This window comes from Leuresthes tenuis, unplaced genomic scaffold (genome assembly GCF_036924035.1).
Source record: "Leuresthes tenuis unplaced genomic scaffold, fLeuTen1.0.hap1 SCAF_15, whole genome shotgun sequence".
Classification (NCBI taxonomy): domain Eukaryota; kingdom Metazoa; phylum Chordata; class Actinopteri; order Atheriniformes; family Atherinopsidae; genus Leuresthes; species Leuresthes tenuis.
Window position 1 is genome coordinate 31,468,448 of NW_027325369.1, and position 23,371 is coordinate 31,491,818.

At 43.5% G+C, this 23,371-nt stretch overlaps 1 protein-coding gene across 1 annotated transcript; it reads right to left on the reverse strand.

Moving 5' to 3' along the window:
• Nucleotides 1-1,798: 1,798 nt before the first annotated feature.
• On the reverse strand, nucleotides 1,799-22,415 carry sertad4 (SERTA domain containing 4). The gene is made up of 4 exons (XM_072365690.1): nucleotides 21,907-22,415; nucleotides 5,486-5,658; nucleotides 4,971-5,089; nucleotides 1,799-3,510 (listed from the first exon to the last, which is right to left on the reverse strand). Exons 2-4 carry the CDS (start codon nucleotides 5,637-5,639, stop codon nucleotides 2,677-2,679), a joined length of 1,107 nt encoding a protein of 368 aa, XP_072221791.1. The 5' UTR covers nucleotides 5,640-5,658; nucleotides 21,907-22,415; the 3' UTR covers nucleotides 1,799-2,676.
• Between the last annotated feature and the right edge of the window lie 956 nt (nucleotides 22,416-23,371).

Genomic DNA, 23,371 nt, shown 5'->3' on the forward strand with positions numbered 1-23,371 from the left:
GATGAGCTTATCTGAGAAAGCTAAAGAATGTTCTGGACGGTATTTGTTGTTTTGGTCTGTTGCAAGAATAAATATAATAAAATAATTTGCATGTTTTTCTGCTCGTTTAAGAGGCTTAGAAAATATCCCCTTAAAGCTGCATTTAAAATGTACATTAAAGGAGTGATTCCTTCGCGATTAATTCTGAGTTAACTATGCGATTAATCGCAATTAAATATTCAGATAAATTAACAGCACTAATGGATGTATATTTACTTATTTCAGAAAAACATGTTAAAATGACACCAAATATCTGTTAAATGTTGTTTTCGACTCTTCTGAGATGTGTTCTGCAGCTTCTGTTTGTCTTTTTAATGTCGTCGTGTTTTGTGAAATGTTGCTTTTGTGTCTCTGAGCTTTCATGACAAAAAAGATTTGGAACAACTAGGCGCATGTTATTGTTACCAGAGACAAGTTTTATCCTCCTAATTAGACGCTGCACAAACAGGAAGTGGTGTAAACATGGTTTTGGTGGAGAATCGTGATTTGCTGTGCTGCTCTTGCAGCCGTGTGTCAGTCCAATAATAGAAAGTGTCATGAAATGAGAGACGCTGAGCGATCTGAAGTGCAGGCAGAGGAGGATGGGGGGTGCAGGCTGAGCAGCAGGAGCCTCTCACCCCTGCGGCAGAAGTGTCGAGAAGAGATGATCTTCCATCTTCACCTCGCAACAGAGCTGTCAAGATGTTCAGACCCGTGATTTAACCCCCCCACTCGCTCTCCTGCACGCCTGTCGCCGCACACAATGGCTTCAAACCTGCACAGAATTGCAGATAATCCACTGATGGGGGTGCACATATTTACCGTGGACGCACGCTTTCAGCCCTCACCACAGCGGGTAATCATGAGTGGGGGGGGGGTGTGCACGTTTTACAGCGCCTCGTCTCGTGGCGGCGGCGGGTGGACGGCTGCGTTTTACACGCAGCGAGCGTGAATCCACCGGGGAGGAGAGTGCAGGCGCTGGGCGTAATGTGACGAGATGAACATGAAGCGAGCAGCAAAGCGACACCTCAGAGACGCTTTTCCACCGTTTTGTGGTTAAAGGCATCGGAAACGTAAAGAAACACAGGAGGAAACGTCTTTTCAACATCTTTTACTGATACGTTTATCACAGAACATCACACACAGTCATCAGAGCACACGCTCCGTTGTTTTTAATAACAAATGCAGTTACATCTTCTTGTCCTTGAAACAAATATTGCTTTATCATATTCTTTCAGGTACCACGAATAGTCATAACCGCGTTTAACCATCAGCTCAACTCGTTTTGTACATCAGGAAACCCGAAGGACACGCAATCTGAACTTGGGTCTCCAGCTTTGTCACAAGAAACAAAACACATCGAACAAATATAATGTTTAGATTTTGGTTTGGGTTTGTCTTCTAATCCTTCCCAGACGTCCCAAACGAGACACGGCGACCGCCGCCGATCGCGCCCTCAGAAAAGCTAAAAGCGCTCTGATTATTGGTTGCATTATTTGACCCTAATGAAGGTGTGAGAAAACATCCGGTAACGTGATGAGTTTAGGTTAATATTTTGGGTTTAACTCGGCAGAATGAGAAGAAGAAACTGAGAAAACATTAAACCGTGGATGTTAGCAGCCCAGAAAAGGATCGTCATCGTTCACCAGGCGAACTTTAACAAACTGACGGCGTAGCCCCGCCCCCGAGGCGGCTGGAAAAGACCCGTCCAGCAGAAACGGATGTCAGAGTGTGACGTAGGTCCACAGCTGGAGGAAAAACAAACCTCAGAGGATCCAACTCCGTTTTCTGTGACTGTATCTGCTTTTAAACTGTAGAATTCGGAGTGAGATCCAGTTTCCCGCCTCATTTTCAGTAAACCCTCCTCTATGTACAGAACCGCTCGATCACAACAAGACTTCTCCGGTCTAAAAAATATACATCGGTCGGGGTTTTGGACACATTTAGATCAACTTCTGTCCCTCAGAATTGGCCGTTAAGTGCTGGAAAACATCCCCTTTGACCCAGAAAACAGTTTCCAGGTGAGGAAATGTACTCGTTTTTAGTCGAACGCAGTCATTGGTGACGCAAAAAAACAAAAAAATAGCCACTTAGTAACTTTAACATTTACATAAACACATTATATACGTGTAACCATACAAACACTAAGGCACTTTAAGTTGAGATTTAACAAGTCTTGTGATTGTGTCATAATCTGAATTTTACACGCTGCTGCAGCGCGGTCGCTCGCCGCCGCCCGAGACGGCGTCGGAATCAACAGGCACACGAAACATCTGTAACCTGTCGATCAATAAAAACAACGGCTTCAAATCAAGTTTTAAAATGCTACATTATATCTTGCGAACACACACGAACAGAAGCACACACACGGGCTCGTTTAGGGTCCTGAAACGAGACCATTGCACCAGTTTAAAGCCCCGTTTTAGACCTTTAGTTTTGTGCTGGGGGGGCTTGGAAATGGTCTTGGAGACAGTGCAACAGCTTCACTTCACATTTGGGATTTAAGATCCCAGCTGATGTGACCTTGTTCTTTCTATTTGTTTGAGAAATGTGTTTTTTCTTCGTCTCGCTGTAACCAGAGGGACAGATTGTTGTTTCAGACCGTTAACGTAAAGCTAGCTTGGCGTTACGATGGCGGGCAGAAGCACCTTAACACGGTTATTGTCTGTGAGCCCTGCGGTGCCAGAAGCTAAATCTGTGGAGATCCGAGTCCCACAGGCAGGGCCTCGCAACCTGCTCTTCTTCCTCCTCTTCTTCCTCCTCATCCTCTCCTACTTCTTCTACACTATCCGTCACGCCGTCCTCAGTCCTCCCGAGTTTGTGACCCAGCGAGGTCTTAGTCCTACTTTTCTGGCTTAATTTGTCCTTCACATCAACAGAAGGACCTGCCTGTCTTCGTTCGTCGTCCTCTTCCTCCTCCTCCTCTTCCTCCTCTTCGTTCTCCTCCTCCTCTGCCTCTTCGTCCTCATCGTCGTGCTCATCGACGGCCACCGTCAGGCCCAACTTGCTGTGGCCGGCGAGCTGCAGGAAGGAGGAGGAGTGAGGTGTGGAGGGGCAGGCGGACAGAGCTGCGTCGTACATGGAGAACGGGAGGTGGAGGTAGTGTCCTGCGGCCGCCGCCGCCGCGTAGATGCAGCAGCACGTCTGGGCGCATTCTGGGCGCAGATCCCCCTGTCCGCCGCGGACCATTCGGAAACGCTTGCGGAGGGGCGGTCCTGCTTGGGGGGCTAAGCAGATGCGGGTGGGCACGGCTCTTTGGAGCTGGTGAGGAGGGCCGGTGCTGGGCGGCAGGAGGCAGGGCGCAGCGGTGAACGCCGGGTTGGGAGGGAAGCACCAGTCGGTGCTCTGGAGAATGATCTCGGCTCGCAGACGGCGGAGGAGGTTGTTAACGAGGACGGAGCGTCGGAGAAATGCCTCGGGGTCGTCGATGAATCGCATCTTCTCCAGAGAGAGGCGCAGCACGTGAGCACGCTCCTCCAAAACGGGCGCAACCTGCGAGATGACACTGCATCAGATCAAGCTGTGGCGTCAAAGTGTCTTTGAACTATCTGTGCAATGCTTTTCATTTCTAATGGATCATAATTAATCTTTATTTGCAGGTTATTTCTTAAATCTCACTTTAACATGCACAAATGAGGACAATAACTTAAAGGTGACATATTCAGTAAAAATCTCTTCTTCCTGTTCCTGGGAGCTTATATCAGGGCGTCTGAAGTCACCAGCAGGTGTAAAACTCCCCAAAAACACAACCCTGGGATTTATTTAGTTCCCTTTGTTTGAAAGTTCCTCATTTAACGAGCCGTTCTGATTTTTATTTCTAAAGTACGTCACTCCTTCAGTTGGCTCCGCCTCCTCTGCTAAGCCCCGCCCCCTCACATCCACCCTGCTGGACGGATGAAGCCAGCTTCTGGTGGAAATGTTCTGCTGTCAGCTGCACTGAGGAGCATGCATCTTCCATCCAGCAGCAGCCTCAGAGGATATAAGAGCCCAGTGGATAAACTATATCTGAGGCTAATGTTCCAGCAGAGTTAGCTAAAGACTGTGAATGTGCAGCAAACACTTTTCATCCCACGGTTTTAACAACTTGGTCCAGTTCAACGCTGGACTGAAGGAACTGAGCCACAAAGAGGATCAGTTCCAACTCTCAGAGCCTGAACTTCAGAGCAGGGAAATGGAAGCATCTGAGAAATAACTCCTCATGGTTTATTTACTGATTTATTTCTTCCTTTAGCAGCAGCTAACGCTAACAGCTTAGCTAATGAAGATGACGTACACCAACTTCTAAGGAGTTACTGCTGTTCCTTTCTGAAAGATGAACATTATTGTTCCCACATTACTTTGTTAGCTGAAGCTTTCTAGCTGAACGGTTCCGTTCTGTAACTCAGACAACCTGCAGCTGTGTTTAAGGTGTGTTTCCAACACAACTCCGGTCCTCTCCTCACTGTGTGTTAGCGTTACATTATCGGCATGTTTCTGATAAAGATGTAGGTCTCCAGGTACAACTGTTTAATGAGGTTAATATATCCAAAATGTTTAAACGCAGTAATTAACGGTTCACATGCATTACTACGAGTTACGCTGTGCACATCTCCGGCTTGGTCCATTACTGTGGATGAGAAATTATTGTTTGCTAGCATCTGCTGCTAACTTACAGCTAACTGCTAACTTACAGCTTACTGCTAAACCATCTCCCGCTTGAATAAGTAGCTGCTGACCTCACCTACAGGGTGGAGTCGAGCACTTTCTAAGTCTCCACCCCTGAAAGCAGACTGTTAACAGACACCTGGTGAAACGGGGCTGAGACAGAGACGCACTTTTGATCGAAGTATCTCTCACATCTCAATAAGACTTCTGGCAGAATATGTCACCCTCAGTATGTCCTTCACTGTGCAAAATAAGTGGCCACAGACCCACAAACCTAAATGTAGGGAGTGTGTGTTACTGATACTCACAGTTTGGCAGTAAGTTCTGAAGCTGTAGGGAGGCTCATCATCGTCATCAACAAACTTCCTCTTGAAGTACGCGATCTTTGACACGGAAATATGATCCGGAACCCGTCTGCAGGGAGGTTCTGTGAGGAGAAGTCGAATGGAACAACAAATCAGCTGCTTTGTTCAGGTTTAAAGCGGTGCTTTACTGTTTGTGGCCTCTTTTTTTGTAAGAACCAGATGTAAAAATGAACAGCTTAAACTGTGTTTGTGACCCAAATGTCTGTTTTGGTCAGTAGATGCTGAAGATTATCTGCTGTTTTGTTAAAATCCTGCCAACCCTGAAGGGGCAAGACAACAAATCAAAGCATCTATACTAAATATAGTTCTAGTTGTGACTTTATTGAAAGTTTAGTGTCCGTTTTTGCTGCTCAATCAATCACTAAACTTCTATTGTGGCTCATGGCAGCAAGTAGCCGAGAAGGGCCGTTAAATAACAGCTTATTTCTGTTATTTAAAGGCCCGGAAAGAGCTCTTACCTGGTGTAAACTGCTGTTCGGTGCTGCAGGGTGGGGCGGCGGTGGACGAGCAGGTCTTGGTGCAGCGCTCCGGATCCCATATGGGCGGGTATGTGGAGAGTGGAGGGTCTCCCTCTGGGTCCAGGAAAGGATTCATGGACAAGACAAGGGTCATCTCTCTCTGTGAGTCAGGTCTGGAAGAAATGTGGAAACAGTTCTGTTGGGTAACATCAGGGAATAAATCTCCACTTCTATGCTGATGATACTCAGCTGTACGTATCTAGGAAACCATCAGACTACGAGTCCACCTGGATGACTCAGAACTTTCTGCTTTTAAATTCAGACTAAACTGAAATTGTTGCCTTTGGACCACTTATTAGTTGTATATATTCCTATGGTATTTCCTGCTGGTGTTTCCTGGTGTTACGCTGCTTGTTGTCCCCTCTTTCCTGTCCTCTCAGCCCCCAGCTGGTCCAGGCAGATGGACCTTCCTGGTTCTGGTTCTGATGGAGGTTTCTTCCTGTTAAAAGGGAGTTTTTCCTTCCCACAGTCGCCTTGTGCAGCTCAATACGGGGGAAATTGTATCAAAGAGAAGTTTTGATGCAATTTGTTGGTTTCCTTAGCTAGGCTACTTATTTTGAATCAGTTCTATGTGAATTGGACCAATTTCAAAGTTAATCAACTTGATTTATTATGACTGTATTACAATGAATTCTATTGTAATTGGCTTGAATTGGACTGTATCTTTGAAGTGAACTGAGTTCAGTTTGACTCGTACATATCGTAAATATTAAAAAGCTGTTTTCCTGATTCTGGCAACAAAAAAAAAACACGACTTCTGCATGAAGCGGCTTCTGTTAAAGTGGCAACACAAATCTGAACGACAACAACAGAGAACCCTACGAATCTGTCAGATGGCTGGCAGCTTTGTTGTGAAAAGCAAGGCACACAGATGGAGAAATGACACCCACTCCCACCACCAATTCCCTATTGATTAGTTGGTAGGAGAGGAAGCGAGATGTTTGACACCAATTTGTTCGCTGAAATGGATCCGTGTGGAAGCTCGAGTCCACGGCACGATAATCTCAGGAGCCAGTGGGCCCGACAAAACAGACGCAATATCGACTTAAATTTCCAAATACGTCGAGCCACAGCACCTTCTGCTTTAAATAAAAGCAATGCAGATGAGAGGAAGCATTAGTCCGACACGTTGCTTGGCAGAGAGCAACACTAATCTGCCAACTGAGCCTTTTCAGTGTGAAAACAGAGCCCCACTGTGAGGACACTGAGGGGCCTGAGAGCCGAAATCTGTATGAGAATCCCCTGAAACTACAAGTCCTTTTGATCACAGCGACTGGCTGTCATCTGGTCCGCTGCTGATTTCTCCTCGTCATGCTGAAGGCAAAACCAGCTGTGAGGGAATCGGCAGACGGACATGGTTTTCACCACCTTTCCTCCTCCAAAGCTTCTCCTTCCCCTCCTCCACCTGCCTGAACAAACCGATATCATCACCCAAGCAGAGGCGACATCTCAGCCTCACCCCTGTTGGGTACCTGATTAAAATGTCCGCTTCAATAAGCTCTCAGTTTTGCTTGGCTGAACAGTTTTATTTCTCGAGTGTTTGCCTTGAACCGACTAATCAGACACCGAAACATCGCCGCAGACGGCGCTCTCACCAGTCCCATCCACCCAGCTCCAGGGAGTAATGGATTACACAGAGCTGCATTACTTTTTTTGTATTGTTAAGCATAGAAGACACGCTTCAAGATGAAAAGTCAACTTTAACAACCACTTTACCACTGCTGAAACTGTTTAACCAAGCTGGCATGTTGGCAACTCCCCTGTGAGCCGTCACTTTATGATGCTGGAAGGATGGAAGTTAAACAGAGCTGACAGGAAAGGTAAAGAAAAAGCAGAAAGCCTTTCAGAGACGGTTTTTCTTTAGAGAAAAACTACATTTTAACCAGATTTCTAAAGGCTGCAGCTTAGAAATGGTCAGTGATGTTCCTTGGATTCCACAACTTCTCCCAAACATTGGATTTTAACACATTTCCTCATGGTTTTCTTTTCTTTTTTCTATTTTTGATCCTTTTCTGAATTCATGAACCAAAGCTGTTCCAACTTATGATCTTTTCCATGTTTTTCTGTCATTTTATCCTCATAAAAACCACAGAAAATCAGTCAAAAGGACCGTCTGTCAGAACCAGATCCTGATTCTGGCTTCAGTGTTTGACTGGACAAGAACTGGTGGTCATATCTGTTCGTTTCATTTGTTGTCAGGGACAACCGCTCAGTGGGCTCAGCATCTGTCACATCTGTCTCATCAAAGTGTCTGATTTCCCCCCCCCGGTACACTTCATCAGTATTCAGTAAAACCCAGTCCTTATTACTGCCGACACACTGGTTTCCAGCCACATTCAGACCCCCCCCCCCTGTGCTCCATCTACCTCCGCCTTTTCCCAACCCTTTGAATGTTCATCAAAGATCTGAACCTAAACATCTTCTTGTTAAATGTCTTTTTTCATTTTCTCTAAATTTCACCCGGAAATCTTCCATTTAAACACGAGCTAATGGTCGCCAGGCCGTAATTTGAGGGTATAATTCAAATAAAACATGGCGAGTATCTGAAGCTGAAGCTGGTCATACACGACACGATTCTTCAATCGATTTTAAAGTTGTCGACAATTTGTCTGAATGAAATCGGGAAGAAGAGTTACTGCACGCTCCAGTGATGTCACCGTTGGCTGTACGGTGGTCATAAAACTCGTCTTTCTCCAACTGTCGTTACGACAAAATCAACACGTTTAACTTCACTGGAAGCGTTTAGTTTAGTTTTTATGCTAATTGTGGCGTTCAGTGACTAGTTATGCCTTTTCAACCAATACGTGCGCTGTTGTCCAAACAGGAAGCAGGAGAAGCCGTGACTGAGTGTAACCATGGCGATGAGACTAAAAAAAAACAAAAAACGGGTACGGTTCAGTTGGACCGAACAAAAGGAGGAGAAATGTTTCTACGACGTTTAATCTGCACGTAAAAATTAAACCGTGGCTAAAAGCTGCTTATTGGTCGACTTTATCGTTGGTAAGAGTTTCCACCAGGTGCATGATGGGAAATAAACCAACTGTACTAGTATAGACAGCTGTAGGGGATCCTGTAAGATCTGGAGTCTTAAAGATGAGAAGGAGTCAGGAGTTAAAGACATTTGTCAAGCTTTCTGGTGTTTGGTCGCTCACAACCCGCCGCTTCTACTTCTTCTGCTGCCGGAAGCGGCCAAAGGGGCGGGGCTTATATGTAGCAACTAGCAGACATCTATAATAATCCATCCATACATCGGTTCCCTCTTTCACCATGGATCGTACTCTGGGCAGCCTTCTTTGTGTTTGCGCTCTGCCGTTTTCCGCCATTTTCCGCCTTTTTTCCGTATTCAGAACCCAGATAGGCCCTAATTGGCTGTCGTCGCGTCACTGCTCATTTGCATAAAGCTGAGCCTTTCTCAACTCATGAAGCTCACGTCGACGCCAGCTTACATTGAAAATGAATGGCAGCTGACCGCTCACGATGCTTTTGGTGTGAGGCCCCGGTTAGGCATCGATTTGAGATTTCTTTTTATACTACAGGTCAAGCACATGGGAAAAATCAGCTCCTGAACTCAAGATATTTGGGTGGATGAAGCCATTCAGGTGCATCTTTACCTGTAAACGGTTCTTATTTCCATCTGGGTATTGTACTTATCTCACATTAACCAGGAGGAGTTACACGCTGCATACTGATACTGTAAACTGTGGGTCTCCAGAAACAACAAAGCAGCTGGTTGCTTCATGTGTGTTGGAAACACTCCCCTCAGGCCCCCAGGTAGCAGTGACAATGTGTGAGATATGTGGAATAATGGGGGGGGTTAGGGAAGAATCCAACTCAGAGGGTTTTTTTCTGCTATTTAAATCTTACTCTTAATCTGTCAGGTTATATTCTGTATTATTCAGATTTTACTGAAGAAAATACAATAATACTGTTATTTCAGCCACATCTACATGTTAAATAATCACAGAAATGAATGCTTTTTATTACCTTGATGTATCTTGTTTTTATTTTAAAACAGTTTTGAGTGATTAAAAAAAAAACTCAGATGTTTACCTGCTTAATTCGGATTTGTTGCTACATCCATTTTAAAGATATTTGCTGCATCTACTGATAAAGTCAAAGGGTTGGAACTGAACTGTGAAGCTAACTGATGTCAGGTTTGTTATGAACTGCTGCACACGTTTAGAGTCAAATATTAAAGGAAAAACACCTGGCAAACAACCAGATATTCTAATATTTGCTATCTTCAGCATCAGCGTTTATGGTCAACATCATTGTTTCTGTGATGGAAATGTTTCCATACAACAAACTATTATAAATGACAAAATAATAGTAAAAAATGAGTGAAAACAAACTAAATGAAGTGAAACTGAGCACTGAACAGAGGAAACTGAGATTGTTATTGAAGCAAAGTCCTGCTTTCACTCATGAGTCGTTCTTTCTATACATCTTTTAAACTGTGGTTGAAGCGGCCTCCATCCCTCTGAGGGCGTTTTCACACCTGACGGTAAACGCTGCATGAACTTGAGCGTGTTTTTGTTACATTACACCTATCTGCCTCCGTTAGGTTCGGTTTCACACTTTGTAGAAGCGCACCAAACGATTTTATATATGCGAGACTGTCGCTGCCTCCTGTTTCTGATCTGCTGACTGGACACAAAACAGGACTGAACACATCTGCCAAAATAAACTGAACAGGATCATTTTATTGCCTCACCTTCAAGCACAATACTCCAAGCTGGTTTAAAACCGTAAATTAACATATAAAACTGTTCTATTTTCCCCAGATACTACCGTGGATCATGACTTTTCTCCTGTTTTGGCTCAAATCTGCAGTAACTGTTTAGGAGAGCTTCCAGGATTCATCCTAAAATTTGTTGAGGTGTTCTTTGGTGGAAAAGCTTAAACCTGCAAGGCGCTCTCTTTTAAAAAATATTCAAAGTGCCTTTATTTTCACGGTATTCGGCTTGTGAGCCTTCTTCAGGGAGTCTTTTTGTTATGCCATTGGTTTGGTATCATATTCAATCCTTTGTTTTTAAACTTCTTTTAATTCGAGTTATTATTCTTTGATGTTCTTCCATTTATGACCAATGTTGTGGGTCAAATGACACCAGCGAAGGACCTTGGACTCCAGTCAATCTGCCCAAATACGTTGGTGTTTTAGATAGATAACAACATTTTAAATAATTTTTTAAAAAACAGTGCCTTGGAGTATTTTTAACATTTAAATTTTGGTTCAGTTTGGTCCAGTGTGAGACCATCTCTGCCAAATTTATGTTGGTTCCAGTTACATAATTTCCTAAAACTGCTCTTATGAAACAACAGCCGTGGGTCAAATGTCTTTGTGTATAAATCTTGCCGTTTTGTCGGTGATTTCATTTCCTGTCGTAGCTGATTGTACGAAACAGCAGGCGGTTAAACTACGTTTGAATGCGGTGCTTCTGCTTCCTAACTTGGGTGGCTTGCAAGAAAGTGAGTCCGTAGATCTGCTGTGATAGAATAAGACGGTCTCGTTTGCATTTATTCGTTTTTATCATCATCTATGTAAAGTCTAAAATATGTCCAAAAAAACCAAAACACATCTCAGATTATTTGGTGTTGTGATTGTCCACTTAAGGCCAGGAGTATACTTGCTTTTTCATGGGTGTAATTGTTCAAATACGTCCCATTTATTATGTTTGTCATCAGAGGATTTAACTCAGAACCTCATGGATGGTTCTGATCATATTTGTCGCTGTCGACCCATCGTAAAAATGCGGGTAATTCCAGACCTTTCCCGCCATTTTTGTGGTTTTTTTTTTTAAAACCTAAACTGTCCCTACTGGTCACCGATATATTGCAGCTTGTGATAGTTAATTTGCACAAATTAAGCTCCAAACCAACGCAGGATACGCGAGGCAGCCATCCGTCATTAAAAGCAAGTATATTCCTGACCTTAAAAGGCTTTGCTTGTTAGTTTTTATCATTGTTGTGAACAATGAGATCATTTTATCCGATACAGTCGACGCTCTGAAGCACTTTAGACCGTTTCTAAGCTGCATACATGGTTTTTAAATGGTTTACCAATGTTTAAAACCTCCCTGTTTGAACAGATGTTTAAACACTTAACTAAAAGCCAAGTCTTCTACCTCTCCCAAGCTTGTTTTTCAAAAATGGCAATAAAAACAAGAGTTTTTCTCCTCTGACCCCTGGAGTATGCATGAAAGACACAGCCCACAATCTCTTTCGTAAACAAAATGGAAGATAATTCTTTCTATCCAGTAACAGCGATGTTCTATCGTTAGATTTTGGTCATGGAAAATTCTAAATACTAGTTTCCCTTTGGTATGAGGCAGCAACAAGGTTGGAGCATGACATCTTTGGCTGCATAGGTCGATAGCTGATGATTAAATCAGACCTCTGAGAGTACGATTCCAGAGCTGTAGACTCCTCAACCAAAGGACCACCAACTAGAGCCAATTATGTCACTGTTACTGAGCTCTGCTGCCATGGTTAATTAGCAGCTTTTCCCCCTCTCATCTCTCCACTCCATGCTGCTTTTTTACCCCCAGCTGTTTTCCTCTTCATCACCTCCTGTCACCACTGCTTTTGCTACATTTGCAGGGGCACAAAGAAACAAGAATGCCATCGCCCCCTCTGGCCTCCATAGGGACCTCGCGACATCCCCCACCTCCCATCTTTTACTGTCTCTTTCCCAGAGTCTCAATCCCCGTCGCTCTCTGACATCCTTTCAACTGCGGTCACAGCTGACGGCTCTCTGAACCGGGGGGTAAACACAAAAAGCTATACTTCAGCTATACTTCTTCAAAGAAAAGGAGGACGAGTGTGTGAACAGGAATCAGAAGGAAGAAATGGAGGGTTAAGGTATTGAAGGCGGGACTGGGACAGAAAGATCTCCTGGGGTGATCTTCCCTTTCTCTTTTGCTGTGTATTTGTCTGAATCTTGCAGGATTGTAAGCAGGCAAAAACTATTGCAGATGTTTTCATTGTGTTTCCAACATTGATTTAAAGGGATAAAACTAAGTACAAATGTATGCTAGCAAGTCCTCTGGCGATACACTCGTGACAAGACTCCTAAGCTATCCTTCTTTCTGTATTCCCATCTCTCCATCCCTTCGTCTTTCACCAATCAACTTCTCATCAAATGCTTTAATGTGAAAGAGACGGAGTAAGAGCTGCCGGGATGATTTATGCCTCCAGTGTTGAGATGAACAGGAAAACACAAACTCGTGCATGAACGGTGCAACCGAGCCGTCAGCGGAGGTGGAAAAGTAGATATTCGCCCTAAAACGGTGAAATAACCGGTGTCTCTGGTAATATAACGCTGTAAACATCTGCTTGTTTTTCTTCAAAGAAAAGTTTTAAGCAGATTTCTAAATAAACAGGAAATATATTAAGTGTGGCCCAAAGTTTATGAATTAAATCACCTTATTTGCATGTGATCACATCACTGATGACATCACTGGAAGATGGCACCTTGGATTCCACATCTTATAGTGGATTTTGAACACATTTCAACATGGGTTTCATTTATTTTTTTTCTATTTTTGACAACATTCTGAAGTCATGAAACACAACTATGAACAAAGCTGTTCCAAGTTATGATCTTTTTCATGTGGAGAGTAAAAGGAACGTCAAGCAGATCCTGATTCTGGCTTCAGTGGCCAAGAACTGGTGTTCATGTCTGTTAGTTTCATTTCATCGGTTAGGAAGAGGGTCAACAACTCAGTGGGCTCAGCTTTTGTCAAATCTCGTTCTCCTCGATAGCCAACAGGCTCAAAGTGTCTAAACCCCCCTGTACCCCATCTACGGCCATCTTTTCCCCATCATTATGATCTTATCGACCCAAGAGGGCCACAAGAGAGTATTGACAACAGATGTGCAAAAAGAAACAGCTGGAGGAAGATGTTGAAACTAATCAGGTTAATTAGCAACATGATTGGGTATAAAAGAGCACCTGAGAGAGGCAGAGTCTCATCTACAGAACCTAAAATCATCCAAAGAGGATCTGGAGACATCTCTGTGACCTTCAGGCCTGGATGTCTGTTACCTTCAGGCCTGGATGTCTGTTACCTTCAGGCCTGGATCTCTGTGACCTTCAGGCCTGGATGTCTGTGACCTTCAGGCCCTCAGGCAGCTCTGCATTAAAAACAGACCTGATTCTGTCCTGGAAATCCCTGCCTGGGCTCAGGAACACTTCCAGGAATCATGGTCTGTGAGCACAGCTCAGCGTAACATCCACAGATGCAGGTTAAAGCTCCATCAGGCAGAGAAGAAGCCACATGTGGACATGATCCAGGAACTCTGCCGTCTTCTCTGGACCGAAGCTGGTTTAAGATGGACTGAAGCAAAGAGGAAACTGTTCTGTGGTCAGATGGATCAGAACCTGAGGCTGCGTCCTCCAGACTAAAGAGGAGAGGGAGCATCCAGCTGGTTATCAGCTCTCGGTTCAAAGCCTGCATCTCTGATGGTGTGAGGGGGCATTAGTGCCTGTGGAACTGGAAACCTGCACATCTGGAAAGGCTCCATCAAAGCTGAAAGGTATGAACAGGTTTTAGAGCAACATCTGCAGCTTCTTCAGGGAAGGCCTGAAATATTTCAGCAGGACAAAGTTAAACCACATCCTGCATCTACTCCAGCAGCACGGCTTCGTAGAAGAAGAGTCCGGCTGCTGCACTGACCTGCCTGCAGTCCAGATGTTTCTCCACCTACAGATGTTCTTAAAAGAAGAGTCGATGCTACACAGTGGGAAACAGGGACTTGTCCCAATATTTATGAGACCTGTTGCTGAGCTGATATTTTTACATGTCGTATCTCAAATTAAATATCGGTTCATGAGACTCGCAAATCGTTTTTCTGGGGATTTTTCAGCTTATTAGAAACTCTGTTTTACCTTCAGGTTTGAACACGTTTCAGTAAGTCTCATAATATATATTATATTAACATAAAAAGAAGTCTGAGTGGCTAAAGATGCTACGACCCAAAAGCAAAGTCTCATCCCTGCTGGTTTCACATGTACAGAAAGGTTAAGATGGTAGTTAAGAAATGTTACCAACCGATGGTAAAATAGATCCTCATTAATGTTCTTTTAATCAAGTTGAATCGTCAGTTATTAACTGCAGCTTTGGAAAGTCAGAAAAATAAAAATGTGTATCTTCTTTTGGGCTAACGGTTTCAGATAAGTGAGCGATGAGTTTGTGGTGGAGCTCTTTATTTTTCTGCTTTTCACGTTTCATTGGGAGTTACTCCACAGTATCCACAGCAGGACGAGGGTGGTGCTGCCTGTCGTTCGTGCCCATGGTTCTCTGCAAACATTGCAGTGACATGTTGAGCAGTTTTCTGGCTTTCTAAGAAGTTCCAGCTACGTTTGCCTGATCGTACGCATTAAAAACTATTTAAAGAAAAACAGATTTTTGAGCCAAACGTCGGGATATTTAATTTGCTCTCTTAGAGACTGCAGCATGATTCCAATAAACTTTGTGCTCTGAGTATTTCTGAGGCCTCTAAAATGCTAATCGATCCAGCATGTGTTTCAAACCGTGTATGCTGCATCACTCTGTGTGTGTGTGTGTGTTAAATGTTTACTCCCTGTTCTTTTGGACAGGTTTTTTACAAAGTATTTCCGAGCCTTCGGGGAAAAGATAGCAATGAAAAGATGTCTGTGGTTTTCACATCAAAACAGATCCCGGACGGCTTCGGAGCTTCTTAACGGCACACAGGAGCATGAAATGTGGCCCAAGTTAACAGCAGATAAACCGTGGAGCAGGGAGCTCTGCAGAAGACACCAGTGGGTCAGTAAGATTTTCTTCAACAACTTCTCAAAAGGCGCATTAATGTTTTACAGACCTAAAAGTGCACAAAAATATGATTTAATATTGTTCCTGGGCTGAAGACGATGGTCTCAGCTGTGTTTGAGGGAAGTTTTCCAGCTTTTAACTCCTTTTGAGTGGAATTTAAAGACAAAAGAAAAGGCCCACAGCCTGCCCCATATACCGATAATTCATAAATAAATATTAGTTAACAGCACCAGATTGTACTGTGATTATTAGTGGTTAACGTTTAAATTCTCATAAGAAAAGCTTTATTCATAGAGCACCTTTTTAAAAAAGACAGACCAGGACGAGGAAACTGTGATAAGAAACAAACGGGTAATAAAATAAGATTTTCTTCAACAACTTCTCAAAAGGCATATTAATGTTTTACAGACCTAAAAGTGCACAAAAATATGATTTAATATTGTTCCTGGGCTGAAGACGATGGTCTCAGCTGTGTTTGAGGGAAGTTTTCCAGCTTTTAACAAAAGAAAAGGCCCACAGCCTGCCCTAAAAAACTGATAATTCATAAATAAATAATAGTTAACAGCACAGATTATTAGTGGTTAACACTTAAACTCTCATAAGAAAAGCTTTATTCATAGAGCACCTTCTTAAAAAAGACAGACCAGGACGAGGAAACCGTAATAAGAAAGAAACGGGGAATAAAATAAGGTTTTCTGAGGTGCCCACACTGATTCATTAAACTGAGATGCATCGGACCGACACAGTACCAGACATCCTGGAGCACACGGTTTGTGTGGGGGAGAAAACCTCAGCGACCCATCTCCACGGTGTGGGCGTAGCCCTGAAAGTTGACGGGAGTTTCGGCGAGCTTCCTCAGAGCTCTGTGATCTCAGAGGATGAAGGAAAACGAGCCTTTGCTGCTTCCCCTGAACCCGTTTTTAAGCATCTGTTCACTCACACAGATGCTGATCTGATGGGGCTGAGCCACTGAAATCCGTCACATGTGGAGAACACGCTGAATCCTCGCCACGCCGCCTGCATCATAAGGCGATCGGACAGTTAAAACTGTAGCCTGAGAGCGGAGTTCGTTAGTTTTCTCCCCTTCTAATTCATAACCTGTAACTGTAATAATCACAAGTTCAAAAGACTAAAAAGTCTTCCAAACGATTTAAAGTACAGATCTTTCATGTTTTCTGCGCAGTTGCTGGGGTGATTAAACAAATCAGACATGTTTCCTGTTTTGGCGTGCACCAACCAGCGTCCGTTAATCTGTTTTTCATCATTTTTACTGAATCCAAACCACTTCCATACCACCATGACGCACTGGGACCAGTTTTTGTCAGCTACTTGGACAGTTTGGGAAGATATCTGGAGTTCAGTTTCAGCTTTCATGGCTCTCTTCGTCTACACTCATTTCGTCTCTGCTCAGTCCACCTACCCCAGTTTTCTTGATGGTTAGCAACTAGCTTAGAGGTGCTATACTGCCCTGTAGCAACATCAGCTAGCAGAGAGTGAAACCCTCAATCATTCATGACCATGAACAATTTATTTTGCACTCTTCACATTGAATCCAAGAAGATGCAAATGAAAAAAAAACAGCAAAATACTATGATTACCTAACTTACGAAGTTTCTGTTCGGTATGCTAACGACATTCAAAGCCCAACTGACTGCTAATACAGTCTAATGGTGAGATTGGCCCTACATGACCTTAGAAAACATGGAACCGTAGTGTTAGTCTGAGACTGTTGCATATAAGCTGGACTCCATCGCTCCAGTCCTGCTTGGGCTTTGACTCGGGCAAAACACAACAAATCAACTTGAAAAAGGCCACCACCAACAAGCTTAAAGAAGGTTTGTCTCCTCCCGTTGGATGTCAGGCTGCTTTCACACAAAGATAGTCCGGGGACTCGGTTCGAAGTACCCACAGCGAGCACTGACTCACTGACTGACGCAGTATCGCTCACATGTGACCAAACAAGAAGACAAAAACAGAAACGGTGAAACTCCGCCCACATGTGGTGATTTATCTAAAGGCTGCCTCTTTCTTTCTGTGACGGTACATGATCACTTCCATCGTCGCCATGTTTGTTATTGTCCGACACTGACTTCAGAGCTCTGCAACGCCCTCTGGTGGATGTATTTTCCAACAAACATGCCAACGTAAAGCATGCACAGGAGCGTGTGGGCAGTGAAACGGACGTACCTATAAACATGCATAACCAGAGCATAAATGAGCGCTAAGTGGACTCGATACGTGAACTAGCTGCTTTCTGCTGAGATGCTGTAGCTAATGTTACGCTATCATGTTAAGCTAACTGGCTTTTTCAGTGGACATAATGTACAGTATTTTCTGTTCTTTTTCTTACATTTTTCCTTTTTCTCTGATTTTATTTGTCGTTTCCTCCAGTTCCCTCCATCAAATTGAGCTACTACAAACGTGCGCACGTTGTGCGGCAGTAATAACTGTCCATGTGAAACAGGGAAACCACTGAGCATGTTGGTGGGAGTTCAAATAAGACATTGAAGATTTGTTTAAAATAGTTTGAGGCCTAGTTAAGTTAAATATCTATGGGTTTAGATTCCACTTATTCCTGTTACTAATTAAAAACATTTGTGTAGTAGAGCTGCTTTATGCCCCCCCCCCCAAAAAATCACGATTATTTAGATCAATATTAAGATCACGTTTTTTACCGATTTATATTTTTGTAGTAGAAAATAAAAAGGTTTTCTTACACTTTTATGCAAATCCTTGGAGCCTGAATAATGCTGCTTTCTCTTCCACATTGTGTTCAAATACTTATTTGATGCTGGTTGACGTTGAACCGTTCACGTTAACAAACATTGGCCTGTTTTTCTCGGCTAACCCTCTTACGACCAACAATTAGCTTCCCTCACTCATCTTTATCGTAATGTCGAGCTACCGTAAAGTTTCGTACCGGACACGATTCGAAAGCTCTCATTTTCTACTTTCAGAGACTGTTTGAACTAAAATTTTGTGCCAACCATTTAGGAGTTATGGTACTGAGATAATCACGTTACGAACGTGTGACACGGCACTGATTCTGGTCTGTGATTGGACAGCATCGTAAAAACTAGTACGTGGGTGGAAAGGTCATTTTCTCTGCTTTACCGTAGTTTTTCTAGATATATTGTAAATTGTCCAGAAGTTACAGTAAAGTACGGAGAAGCTAAATCATGGCAACTTCGAAGGGTTAGCATCACTCGCACTAATTCTGAAGTATTTTGCATCGAGGGATTAGCTCTTCTCCCTCCATTTGGTTTTCTGTTCTTGCCGACCTGTCCTTATGTCGGAAACAGCTGTGATTGGCTCATGCAGGCATGTGGTCAACAGGGAGCGCTTGGATTGGTGGAGGACGGTTTTTAAATATCGGACGATCACATCTGTTAAATCGCGTGTCTCTATTGTGGAAAATAAACTGTGAAACTTATTTCTCAGACTCTTATCAGCTTTAATCAGTTTTCTTTGCAGCATTAACATTTCCAGAGGTGCCTTTTCAGAGAAAAACAAATGTCACGGTAGTTTTAACTGGGTTATATTAATGTAAATACTTATTTTAGGTCACAGCCTACCCACAAACTGCAGGTAAATACCAGCAGGCAGAAAGTGGGCTAATGACTAACAAAGTGTAGGAGAGAAAATCATCTTACAGTAACTGAGAACTCGAACCAAACACACAGCCCACTTCTTCTCAATATGGAGAGGCTACATCCCATCAATACGCCTGCTGGAGTGGGGGCGGAGAGTGTGCAAGTGCTGGCATCAGAGGGCGACGCACACAGCAAGAGAGAACAGATCGAGAATAGATAATAGGTTTCATGACATCAAGCTCCTCTTCAGAGTACAACAACAAGGCGCTGTACGCCATGAATCAAAACTGAGACACTCTCATGGAAAGCAATTAGCCTCCCGCTAGAAGAGTGGACCACAGTCACGCAGCAACACTTAGACACGCTGAATAAATCAAAGCGGGGAGCCGAGGATGCTGCAGAGGCATGTTCCAAGAGGAATTCAATGGTGAAAGAATGATGTTTTTCTCTAAATCAGAAACCATTTAGAAACATTAAGACGTCGGCTCCTCGCCGGCGGTCTCGTCTGGTTACAGATTCGTTTCGAAAACCCCAAAAAACGCGAATGGCTGTTCTTTTACCTTGCGTTTGCTTTGTGTTTGTTGCATCTCTGATTGTGTTAGTGCCAGCTCGCAGCCTGTCAGGAGCTATCAGAGCGCCGTCTTGGCCGCGATGGCGTGACTAAGCCTGGCGCAGGGCCCTCGGGGGTTTCGCACGGCGCTCTTCTGGCTGAGTGGTGACATGTGTTGTGACAGGGCATCTGCATTATGGACTATCTGAGGGACGGCTTGTTGTGGCTGTGGGGGGGTTAACAGGCCAGGGCTCCGTGGGGACGTCATTGCTGATGCTCCCAGAGGTGGACGCAGCACATTAAAGGCAGACAAGGGCATCAGTATGTGTTTTATTAGATTAAAAAGAAGCAGAAATGGACACATGTTGTCACATTATACAACAGAGAGGGATTTTAAAGGTTTTCCTGTTAACTAAATACTAATATAGGTGGTTTGAACCCCCCCCCCCCACACACCCATCACACATGTTAGCACTTATAAATGATTTTTCTCTCTGGAATGTGAGGCATTTTGAACCAGTGTTTGTACATGTTGCATTAATTCCCTCTTGTCTAAATAAATGAACGCTCCCAGGCAGATTTCTGAGCAGCCGCAGGACTTTTAGGCAGAAGATTTCAGGTTGTAAACGCAGCACTTTGTGGTGCTGGCTATAAATAAAAGTCAGGTCACACCTGCCTCTATTTTTAAACTTGTGCAGAAACAAACGTGTGTTAACTGTGTGTCATTCTGGAGCACAAAGGCGCATTCATGACGGGGAGGCAGTGCCTGAGGGGGGAAAAACGAACTCCGGGGCTACACCCTGCGGTCCTGACACACAAAAACACACAGAGGCAGCTCAACTTGTGTTTGCTGAGACCTTTAACACAAAACAGAGCAGAGGCAGACGGTGACAAAGGGAATAATGCGACTATCATCACCAATGAAAGCCTTCAGCACGTCTTTACTTCGCACTGTGGTGCATATCACCCACAACACCTGCTCTTTTCTGCCTTTTTTTGGGTTAAATTACAAATCATTGCAGGTTTGCGCGTGAGCCGCGGTTTAATTTTATGTTTGGCATCATGTCTGCTGAGAGGCAGCCTTTAAAAATGCACTAAAATGCTTCTGCTGAGAGCTGTGTTTTGAAACGCTGCTCCAGATGTGAGTCTCTGCACCCCGCCGAGAGAGATGAATGGCAGAGTGGGGGGGGCTGCAGGCTACCTACAGGTTCACATCCTTAATGAGCAGAAGAGTCTGCTGAGAGCGAGATGTGATTGATGGCGGCGCGACAAAGCTGGGGCGAGGGAAGTCGCAGCGAGGCTTTTCGATAAGGACGAAGAGCTGGAAGACGAGGAATCTGGCATCGGACCTGCCAGAGAGCCGTCCACCATGCAGCAAAGCCAGAGCGCTTCCTTTTGTTTCAGCCCCCCCTCCTCTGATCTGAGTTCAGTCCAAGCTGGATGTTCCTCCCTGTTGCGTGCCTCACTAGATCCCACATAATACACTTTCCCCTCCAAGAGAAACAAATAGAAAAGGTGGAATTCCTGGCAAGTGACTCCGGATGTTGTTGGCAGTGAGTGGAGGTGAAGCACATCCAACCCTGTTCCCAGTCCAGTGCACTCAAAGCCTTTATTTCATCAAAACAGCACATACTTAAGGGAATAGACGGGAGGACGGTTCTCTTTATTATTTATCGCTATCATTACTCTATTAAACATGCAACACAGTCCTGACTGGGACTAAAACGGTGTTTATAGTCCACCCTGCAAGTGGAGGCTTGTGACACTAAGCCTAAGAAAGCACAGAAATTACATTAAGGAGACAACAGAAGCTCAGAATTCAGCTAAACTGCCTAAATCCCAATCCTCTCAGAAGGAAGCAGCGATAGAGGTGACTGCCACTTCAGGATTTGCAGCCAAGAGCTGCAACAAAATAATGAAGTGAGGCTGGATGGATGCCAGGAGGGCGGCTGGTTATGTCAGCCTGCATAATACCTTAGAAAAGGGTTTCTGTCATGTCATAACAGTGAGCTATTAACTGCCCTGACTCTCACTAATCATGCGGCTGCAGATCTAATCAATCTGCTGCACCTTTATCTCAAAGATTATTGAACAAGTGAGCTACTGTGCTTTGAGAAATAATCAACAGAATTTATTCTCTGAAATGCCTAAATTACATAATATTGTGCCTTATCTCAAAAGTTACTGATAAGTTCAAACTTAATGTGTTGGAATTTGAAATAACCTTGTCAATAAGTGTTTAAGTTTCAGTGAAACCTGCAAATGCCAACACTTGGAAACCAGGTCAGAGTGTTGGTGTAAGTATAATACACCTCAGAGTGTTTACATTCTTTTAGACAAGCCGTTTAATTATTTAAACCAATGAGTCAGACACTCACACGGCTTAATAACATGGCATTTTAAGCTAAAAGTCAGTTAGCTTACCTGGCTTGAATTGTTCGGACGTCGTCCTCGGCTCCACACTTGCTTTGTAATAACGGCTGAAATCCAAGGTGCGTTTAAGAACAATAAAAAAAAAAAGTCCTACTGAATAAACACCGCCGTGTAATCCTCCGGCGGCTCTGAGTTGTCTTAAATTTAAACCACTACCAGACACACGAACCGCACACGTTGTTTAAACACTACTTATGTAATTACTCGTTAATTAGCTACTTGTCAACATCCCTCTAATCAACCGCGCGCGTTTCTCACACTCTGCCCGCGCGGAGCATCTCCTCGCGCTTTAACCGTTGACAAAGCTTGGCCAAAGCTTGACAGCTGTTTGTTACGTCCTCTCTTCAGTGAGGAGACGAAGGAGAGCCTCGGTCCCCGGTTTGGTTGTCCGTTCACGGCGGTTTTTTCCGAGCAGAGGGGTCCCGGGCGGCTCACGGAGCTCGGCTGACAGTTGATGTGAATGTGCGGCGGAGAAAACAACACCAGCGTCGCAGCTCCTTCCTGCCAACTACTGCTGAGGAGTTCAGGTTCTGCTCGGAATTCCCTCCACTCTCACGGTCTTCAAGTTGGAAGTGAGGTTACTGTGACTTATTGACGAACTTTAAAATCGTATTTAAACCCGAGGACCCCCGTTTTTTAAAGCATGATTTGTTAAACATGTCCTCCTCAATATCTTACACCAAGATTTTTTTAATGTAAATCTAGTAATTCTCTGAAGGAGGTTTATTTGTACACTAAAGTGCTTTTTTAATGATTAGTTGAACCAACATTATCTCAAAATCTTCATTATTCCCCTGATAGTTTACAGTATTTCCTGTCTTTGGACAGGGATCATGATAAATGAAATACTAGCTGAGTTGATACAATGCCACAGCTGTGTATAATGCATATGCATGAATATTGTGCAGTCAACACTGCATGTTCTGTATTTTTATTGATATTTTTTTACTCTGTAGTAGTGAAACTAAACTTTTTGATGCACTATTATCTATTTTTCCCCTCCAGTATTGCAGCATCATACCAGTTTAATTATTCGCCTTCATGACACAAAAACAGATATTTTGATAACCATTTAAATAACCTTTTTTTTTTTTTTTATGAATAGTTAAATTTTAGTTCAGTCGTGCTCTTGATAACATTTTTCCAAATCCGGAGCCTGAGATAAGAACTTAAAACGATCAATAATGTATCAATATTTGCTATATAAAAGCTGCAGACGAAACCAAACTGAATCATCTTTTAGGATGTGAAACATCTGTATGTCTTGTTTTATTTTTACGTTTGAGAATCTGAGATCTGCATTTCTTTTTAGGAAAATGTTATAAATCCTGAAATAATTTTTAAACAAAATTTGAATTTCTGGTAATCAAAACTGATATTTATTGTTTTTCTTTTTGTAGGACAATTAAGAGATTCATTGGATGTCTGGATTGCTTGTGTGCACCTTTACACTACT